A 10,034-nucleotide genomic window follows, 5' to 3' on the forward strand; every position below is an offset into this window, starting at 1 on the left:
GAGATTTTTTCTTTTTTTTTACAGGTAAGTGAGAAATTTTTTTATTTACAATTTTTTACATTAAATATTTTGTCGATTATTAACTTTAACCAATGCGTTAAAGGACAAGAATCTGGTAAGGGTAAAAGTCTCTTTGCATTTTTAGACAAGTTGAATTTTAGTAGGCCAAAGGTCTTTTTCCCACCCAAGGTTTGTTGAACACTCTCTTGATCATTAATTTTAAAAAAGTTAAATAATTACCGTTATGGTTAAAAGTAAAAATATTCCTTGGTTATAAATATTAAAAGAATTTTTTTAAACCCAAATATTAAAAGTAAAAAAACTAAAAATATCATTTGCTCTTTTAATTTAAAAATTTAACTATTTTTTCATTTAAATTTGAAAAATGATTATTTTCTTTTTAAAGTTTATCTCTTGTTGACATCTTTGATGAAGACAACAAGAGAAAAGAAGAGAAGAAGATGTCGACAAGAAAAGAAAAGATCTAAAAAGACAAATCAATGGTTGAGAAGAAGATATCATCAGAGAAAAGTAGAAAAAAATTTAAAAGAAAAATATTACTTTTTAAAATTTTGATAGAAAAAAATGTTTAAAATGTGATAAATTTTTAGTTTTTTAATATATTTAGATAAATGACATTTTACTTATAATTCTAATAATATATTTTTAATAAAATGGTGGATATTTGAGTTTTTGAAAGTTAGTGGATGAGTGTTGGAATTTCACCAAACTTTGGGTGGGAACAAGTGTTTTGGCATTTTAGGTATTATTTTGTTATTATTGTTAGTTTGAATTCAAATGCATCCGACCCTACCCGGAAATTTCTTCCAATCTTAGTGATGACAACTTATACTTAACTTGGCTAGCACCTAGTTTACTTGCCAGTCTTATGCTCTACTTTGCCACAAGCTAAAGAAAGTAATTCCACTTAGATTCTGCTTTTATTAAAAGAACTATATTCTAAAATTTTTGAAAATTATGTAATTTGAACCATACCCAAACTTTCCCTTAATCAAATTTCCTTATTGTTACAAAACCCCTTAAACAAAAATAATCTATGTTATTTTTTAATAGAGGAAGATTATATGTAATTATAAAATTAACGCATCATCATAAATTACTAAATTAGTAAGTGCACGTAATTTTACTTTTTATTGTTTGCTCGTACTATGAGTACGGATATGAGTATCAATAATAATGTGTTATTATTTTATTTTTAATTTAAAATCACTTAATTATATAGTAATATATTATCATTGACATTTGAATTGATATAATTATATATGATTTTATTATGATTTTTGAAATTTTGGGTATGCTTTAAATGAAATGAATTATATATGAAATCAACACTAAATTTTAAACAAAATATTTTAATTTTTAAAATTTAAAAAAAAAAAATCTATTGGTGGTTATAGAAGAATACTTTCGAATTTTTGTTTTATTTTAACTAATATCTAGAAAAGAAAAAAAAAAACCTCTATAAATGATTTTTTAGGTAAAAGTATGGTTAGATTTGGGTTGGAATTTCTTGAAGGTCTCCTAGAAAGTAAAGATGTTTAGCTGTGCTTTATCGGTCCTTTGAAATGTTTTTCGTTTCAATAAAATTATGTGTATCCACTTTGAATACACAAATGTATACACATTTATATGTGTCATCATGTGATTAAATGATTTTGAATTAAAAATAAAACAATAACCAATCATATGATGACACATATGAGTGTGTATATATTTGTGTACTGAAAGCGGGTACACATAGTATTGCTCTTTTCGTTTTCATTGACAAATGGGAAGACATCTTGAATCATCTTTCAACCCTTATTTCAGTCTAACTTTTTTACTGTGTTTTTACCCCAATTCCATTCCAATCAATTCAGAGGTCAAAAGTGAGGACAAATATGGTAAACTACTCATGTTTAAGCCCTCCACAGTCTTCTAATTTTTCGAGGAGTAATATTATATATACATATTTTTTTTATATAATTTATATATATAAATAATATATTATTATATGATTAGGTGTTATTTTATTTTTAATTCAAAATTATCTAATTATATAATGAGAAATTATTTATATACTTAAATTATATAAAATATATATGTATATAATTATATATTTAAAATCGATACATATAATATTACTTTTCTTAGAATATGGCATATAATATACATCGAAAAAAAAAAAAAAAAGGATGAATTGGTTCAAAGTAAGTCCCATATTCAAACGTACATGCCTCTTGCTTTAGAAAATCAGTTGGCTTCTTCAACTTTGCTTTCTCTACGACTATGATTTGCTAATTGGGTTGTAAATATTTTATCTTTTAGAAAGCTAATAAATTTGTCGAAATACGGCCTAGCCTAAAAAAACATAAGGTCAAGTGAGAAAGATTAACAATTTGGGGTTGTTTGGTTATGAGTTTTAAAGATTATCTTGGTAATCTATCTTTTATTCTCTTGTTTGGTTTGTCAATAATAAAATATTATAGCAATCTTTTATTACCTATGCTGATGTGAGAGGTAATGTAGGTGGTAATCTGATTACCACTTTTACCTTAAGTATTTAAAGATTACCAAGGTACTCTTAATTTTATTATAATTATATTAGTATTTATTAATTTTTTGAGACAAAAATAAATTTAATTTTAATTAATATGATAAATAATATGAAAAATATTTAAAAATAACTATATTCAAGGGCATTTAAGTAAAATAATTTACGGGTAATTTTTTATTACCTTTAACCAAACACAATAATTATTTATACTTATCAAATTTTATCAAACATAATAATCATTTATACCCAGTAATCTTTTAAGTAATCTATCTTCAAGGTAATATTTCTATTTTAGTAATAAAACATTACCCAAACCAAACGCCTCCTTTATGCCAAAATTTATTTCTCTCTTTGTATACTTAGAATTCACATCTTTATTTTCTTTTTTACTTTGATAAAACATATTTCCAAAAAATAAGATCATGGTGTGTTGAATTCGATTCGACACAACCCACTGTCATGTTTGTATTATATTAACAATAGTCTGAATACATCTAAACTATTAAACTAAGAAGATGAACAGTGACAATAACAAATGTGTTTAGATTTTTTTTTTATAACAAAAAACTTCATTTAAGTTAAATCACTTATTTAGGATTAAATCGATCATGCCAAATTAAGAATTTGGTACTAACAGTCTTAATAGAGGATAAACATTTTTAGATAGTTGGATAATGGCCTTGCTTGATTTTTAACTTTTTACGGATAATTGCTTACAACAAAGGTAATTATTTATAGATAGAAGACTTGGGTTCGAATTTATGTCATACTTATGAAATATTAAAAAAATTATATATCAAAAAAATTAATTAAACATTTTTTAAATAAAAAATTGAATAAAATGACATTTTATTTAAATTGATTAACAGTTAACTACAAAGACTTTTGAAGAATTACAAAGGGGAGGAATTAAGAATACAGTCGAACGTCTGCCCGTGGCGATGTCATTAGGAGATTTGCAAGAGAAAAGATTTCAAAACAAAAATTTCTAACCATGAAGATACTGCGTGAGGGAGTTCATCTAGATAGATCTAGTCCTTATGCAAAGTGAGGTTAGAAGAAAGAGGAGAAAAGAAGTGGAAACCAAGGCGAATTTGCTTTTTATGTGCACTAAGAAGCACAAGTTACCAACAAGGGAGCCGAGTAAATGTAGACTTAGGGCATCTCATAACTTTTATCAATCGGTAAAATAGAAGTTGGTGCCTTGAAGATAGAGAAACCGATGAACGAAGACTTAGTGAATGATGATTGTCATCAATGATTTAAAAATCAGACTGGATCGATTGATTCAACCAATTGAATCAGGAACCAGTTTCAAGTCTTATCTAGTTAATATAAAAAATTAGTTTTATTATTGACTCAATCAAATCCGATCAAAATCTAGATTTGACTTTTGAATTTTTTTAAATTTTAATTATTTTTAAGTAATTTGATTATTTTTTATTAATTAAATAAATTTCTAAAGGTTTATAAGGAAAAATAAGTTCAAAAATAAAATTAAAAAAATATCTTATATCCATTGAAACGTCTTCTATAGACAATAATTTATAGAATTATTACTGTTATTTATATCATGAGATTGAGACTTTTTTATTTTAACTGTTTCATCGAAATTAAATAAATAATTATTACTCCTTAAAAAAGATATAATCTAATCTCCGTAGGTGTGAGTATTTTGATTAATTTTATTTTTTATAAATTTTTAAACAAAATATATTCATTATAATTTGATAATAAATTGAACCGGTTAATTCTCTGGTTAAATTATGAATTAGTAAGACAATCAGTTTAATTATCGGTCTGATTTTAAAAACATTGATTATCATCATAAAAAACTTAGAGAATGTTGAGCGCGAGGTAATATTTAATTAATATATTTTATTATTGATATTATTTTATTTAGTTTGTCAAATAATAAAATATTTCAATAATATTTACTACCTCCAATTTAAAAGTGTTTATACATAACATTATTTTTAAAAATTAATAAGGGAATCTTAATTTTTTTTACAATTTGATTCTTACTAAATTTTTAAATAAAAAACTATCATTTTCAAATAAAATAATAAATAACATTTAAAATATATATATATATTCACAATAAGATCATAACTTGAATAAATAATTTTATTAATAAATTTTATAATTTGATAACATAATACTGATATATGTCATGTTAGTTTAATTAAACATAATACTAATTTATATATATCAATTTTACTATATATAATAATAATAATTTATACTTAGTAATTTTTTTAAATAATTATATATATAGTAGTTTTTTTATTTTAATAATAAATTCTTTCTTAAAACCTAACCACTTTTTAAAGTAATAATTTTTTTATCAAGCAAGTTGCGGCCCACAGAAAATGTGAATTACTTAGATTTAGAATGTCTCTGTGGCTAGTAGTTGAAGCAAAAAATAATGTTGGGGAGGATTGAACAAAAAGAGTTGATGAATAAAGGAAACAAAATCAAAACAAATTTATTTAGGAACTAAATCTTTGGGGATGCAATATGCCAAAGTTGAAATATTACCTAATAGATGATATTGTAGCTTTATATATAAATTTATATAAAAGGCCCAAGGGGCAGTCTACCCTCTTTTATGCCCATGAATTTGTATTCAAAATTAAGTAAATATATTTAAGTTATCATAGTTTATATATATATTAAAAGAGTATTATTATGTACATAAATAATATACGTAATTTTGTATACAAACGATAATATATTATCATGTGATTGGATAGTTTTAAATTAGAGATAAAATAACACTCAACTATACGGTGACATGTCATTGATTATGTATAAAATTATGCACGTTATTTGTATACATAATTTTATTGATATTAAAATTAATTAATTCAACTCAAATTCTTGAATTATATCTTAGTTCTCCAAATATATTATAATTGTTAAATTATAAACAAAATAATTTTAAAAAAAAAGTTTTGAATGTTGAATATAATATAATTTTAAATGTGTGGTTAAAAGATGAATAAAATGAAATCAATGGGCCTTGATATTGTAGAGAACATTGTTTGATCATAAATGCAAGCTAATGCTACTCATTAATCAATCAATTAAGGCCAAAACACTATTTACCACCCAAGGTTTGTTGAACTGACACTGTCACCCTTTAAGTTACAAAAAGTCATATTTACACCCTCATTCACTTCCATTTGTTATTTCGTTAAGTGAAAAGACAAGAATATCATTTTGCATAAAATTCCCAATTATATTTTTCTTTTCAAAATGATATATATTTGAGAGATAAACTATAAACTTTGAAAATATTCAAGATATTAATGATTTCTTTGGATATTTTTGAAAATTTGAAAAAAGTTTAGAGGTGTTATTGAAAATTTTCAAAATTTAAATATATTATTCAATAGTTTAAAAAATAACAATTATAACTTAAAAAACTAAATAAAATCACAATATTTTAAGATGAGCTAGAGTTCTAATATCTTTTGGGTCTAAGTATAAATTTATAGAATGTAAAAATATATTGATCTTAATTTCAATAAAAGGACGAAACAATTATTTGTAAGAAATCTAAACAAAATTTACTAACAGATATAAAAAATAAATAAAAATAATAAGAATTTGTCGTTTCATCAAACCTTGGGCGGAAAATAGTCATTTGGCCATTAATTTAATCTTAAACAAAGCCAATTTGTTCCAACTTTAGTAGAATCTCTCCATCACAATCATTCCTTGCTTCAATAACATTTTCATACTCAACCTTTCAATTTGTTCCAACTAAAAATTGCATTAAATTTTTAAGTTCAAAATTTAAGTGAAATAGATCCCAATAAACAACAAATCTCAAAATAAGTGTTCCTTCGCCATTAAATTATTATAATTAACCCTCGATCGTATTATTTCATATATATTCATTAATAAACTAAATTTAATATGATCCACAAGTTTGATATTATTTACATTATGTCCATATTTGTACTCGTCGCACATTTTAACTTCAACCCTTTCACAAATTAAAATCACTCAAATACATTTCAATTTTTTTTTTATATAAATATACTTAAAGAGTATTTAATTTAAAAAAGGTTACAATTATTCAAGTTAATCTATGTGCTCGCTGATGGAGCTACCGTGCCTAGAATCGAGGCCCAATATAGGCCCATGATGGGCTTTGACTATTAAAAATGAGGTAAATAAACTTAGGATGAACTAATTTTAGAGGTTGCGAATGTTATTTGAAATATCTATTCATATAATAATATATTATTATTTATAATTTTATGTATAAATTTTTTTAATAAAAAAATTTATTTGAATTAAATTGTCATATTAAACAATAATCAACTACACCTAACATAAATTTTATATATAAATTTATGTTTAATATTTGTATATATAATTTTATTAATTAAAAAAATGACTTATTGATGTATAACAAAAGTATGTATACAATAATAATGTATCATTATATTATTAAATATTATTTTATTTTTAATTTTTAACTATTTAATTATATAATGATCATCATTATTTATACATATAACATTAATTATTATCGTAACTAAGGGGGCATTTGGTTGAATATTTATAAAAATTACTCTGATAATTTATCTTTTATTTATTTACATTATTTTGTTTGATTTATAAATAATAAAAGATTTCGATAATCTTCTATTATTAATAGTGATGTGTCAGATAATATAAAAAAAACTTAATTATCACATCTATATTAGGTATTAAAATATTACCAATATAATTTAGATTTATAATAATTATTTATACTTACCTATTTTTATTAAATTTATTTAATTAAAATAATAATTTATATATAATATTTTTCAACTTAAATAATCATCATAATTTAATAATAAAACCTTTTTCAAATTCAACACCCAAACGTTAAAAAAAAAAAACATGATGAAATATGGAGCCTCCCTTTGTTTTCGCAAAACCAGTGGGTTTTGCATCCACAAACCAAAACCAAAACCAAGACCAAAACCATGGGCAGAGTGGATTCTTTCCAAACAAAAACCTACGTGCCTTAACAAAACCGGCTGCTAAGCTCTCTGTATATACTTTCTACCTACCCCTTCTTCTATCTCTATCACTTGTTCTGACCTTTCAAATCTTCTACAACAAGCTATAATCTTCCTCTTCCTGTTTCTGCTGCTTTTCTTGGGTACGTTTTGTTTTCATATCTGCTTCTTGTTTCTAAGAATTTCGTTGTTTTATGATTAGAATTGGAAAGATTAAAGCTGGTAAAAAAGCATTGTTTTTTTTGTAGAATTAGTTGTGTTTTAGTTTGATGGAACCAAATGGTTTAAATGTTGGGTTGTTTTCTGGTATTGCTTCAGGAATGCTGGGGCTAGAAATGCCATTACACCCTCAACAAAACTCTCAAAAGCCGCAAATTCAGAACCCACAAAACCCTCAAAAGCCTCAAATTCAAAACCCACAAAACCCTCACAATTTACACAATCAATCTCCAATGCTTGTTGGTTATTCTCATTCTCAACATCATGACACTGATCACCACCACCACCACTCACAATCACAATCCCAATCCCACCAATCTGCGAAACAACATGGCTATTTGTTTACGCCAAAGCCAAAACAGCAACTTTCACCTTTCAGTGATGATGATGAACTTGGATTTGCCCCGGATGACGGTGCTGGAGATGGCAAGAGAAAGGCATCTCCTTGGCAGAGAATGAAGTGGACTGATGGCATGGTTAGGCTTCTTATAATGGCTGTTTATTATATTGGTGATGAAGCTGGATCCGAAGGGAATGATAAGAAAAAGACTGGAGCTTTACTGCAGAAGAAAGGGAAATGGAAATCAGTGTCGATGGCTATGATGGAGAAGGGGTTTTATGTGTCTCCTCAACAATGTGAGGATAAATTTAATGACTTGAATAAGAGGTACAAAAGGGTTAATGAAATTCTTGGTAAGGGAACTGCTTGCCGTGTTGTGGAGAATCAGAGTTTGCTGGATAATATGGATTTGTCGCCGAAAATGAAGGAGGAGGTTAAGAAGTTGCTTAATTCTAAGCATTTGTTTTTCAGGGAAATGTGTGCTTATCATAATAGTTGTAATCATGGTAGTGGTACTAGTGGAGCTACTGGTACCAATCAGTCACCAGAGCTAAGCACGGACATGTCTCAGGTTCAGCATCAACAGTCACAACAGCAACGATGCTTGCATTCATCAGAAAATGCCCATAGTGGGGCTTCTGCAAGTAGAATGGAAATAGAAGGGCCAAAAATGGTGAACGTGGGAAGTGAAGAAGAGGATGAGGATGAGGATGACAGTGATGATGAGGATGACAATGATGAGGATGATGAGGCAGTAGAAGGGACTTCAAGGGGCCCAAATGGGCATGGGCAAGAAGACGACGATGAGAACGATGATAAACCATCTGAAAATAGGGGTAGAAAAGGTGTTTTTTCTGCCCAATTGACACCGTTGATGCAGCAGTTGAATGGTGAATTGATGAGTGTGATTCAAGATGGAGCCAAGAGTGCATGGGAGAAGAAGCAGTGGATGAAGATGAGGTTACTACAACTGGAGGAGCAGCAAGTTAATTATGAATACCATGCTCTGCAGCTTGAGAAGCAAAGGTTAAAGTGGGTGAAGTTTAGCTCCAAGAAGGAGAGGGAAATGGAGAGAGCAAAGATTGAAAACGAGCGAAGGCGGCTTGAGAATGAAAGAATGGTGCTCCTTCTTAGGCAGAAGGAGCTTGAGTTGCTGGATCACCATCATTCTCATCAACAACAACAGCACTCATCAAACAAGAGGAGTGACCCATCTTCCATTACTGGATAAATTTGTACAATATATATAGATCACATTACATAGGCTTGTTCTCTCAAATCATGTTTATTAGATTTTGCATTTCTATGTGAATCAATTATGTTCCCTTTCTAATAATTATTTTAGTGTTCATTTAGCTTGGAGAATAAGCTGATAATGAAGTTCCAACATTGTCAAGGGAAAGGAAATTTGAGAGGCATTGATGCTGTATTGAGCATTAGATAAATCTATGAAGTCATGTTGTTAGTTCGGTAATGGCGTTAAAATGGTTGAGCATTAGCTACAATTGGCGGTGGTAAGTGCCCAAGTTTAAAACTCTTTTAGGCGGATAACCAGGTAATATGAAAGAGTCTGGATGTGTGGATTTTGGGTCTATACTCATAAATGAAACATTATTATTAACATAGATTATTTAAAAAATTATTGCGTATAAGTTTGTATGGTAACAAATTATGAAATATTATCATAAAGTTATTTGTTCTATTTTAAAAATATTTTTTATATTAATAAGATATTAAAATTTCTTCATAGAACGGCTTCAGGAGTCAGGACCATCATAGGGAGCATGCAAAAATTAAACAGAAATGGAACGCATGCACGCCTGATGGGACTCGAACCCACAATCGTCTGATTAGAAGTCAGACGCCTTATCCATTAGGCCACAGGCGC

General features: G+C 27.1%; 1 protein-coding gene and 1 non-coding gene across 3 annotated transcripts; one reads left to right on the forward strand and one right to left on the reverse strand.

Annotated features, from left to right (window-relative positions):
• Window positions 1-7,544: 7,544 nt before the first annotated feature.
• LOC123230188 lies at window positions 7,545-9,482 on the forward strand. 2 transcript variants are annotated; one of them, XM_044656356.1, is made up of 2 exons: window positions 7,549-7,730; window positions 7,906-9,482. In XM_044656356.1, exon 2 carries the CDS (start codon window positions 7,908-7,910, stop codon window positions 9,375-9,377), a length of 1,470 nt encoding a protein of 489 aa, XP_044512291.1. In that variant the 5' UTR covers window positions 7,549-7,730; window positions 7,906-7,907; the 3' UTR covers window positions 9,378-9,482. The 2 variants fall into 2 exon arrangements, with proteins under 2 accessions (XP_044512284.1, XP_044512291.1); XM_044656349.1 differs by having other exon boundaries at window positions 7,545-9,482.
• A 479-nt stretch (window positions 9,483-9,961) lies between these two features.
• On the reverse strand, window positions 9,962-10,034 carry TRNAR-UCU. The gene has a single exon. It is a non-coding gene; the product is annotated as a tRNA-Arg (tRNA).

This window comes from Mangifera indica, chromosome 1 (assembly GCF_011075055.1).
Source record: "Mangifera indica cultivar Alphonso chromosome 1, CATAS_Mindica_2.1, whole genome shotgun sequence".
NCBI lineage: Eukaryota > Viridiplantae > Streptophyta > Magnoliopsida > Sapindales > Anacardiaceae > Mangifera > Mangifera indica.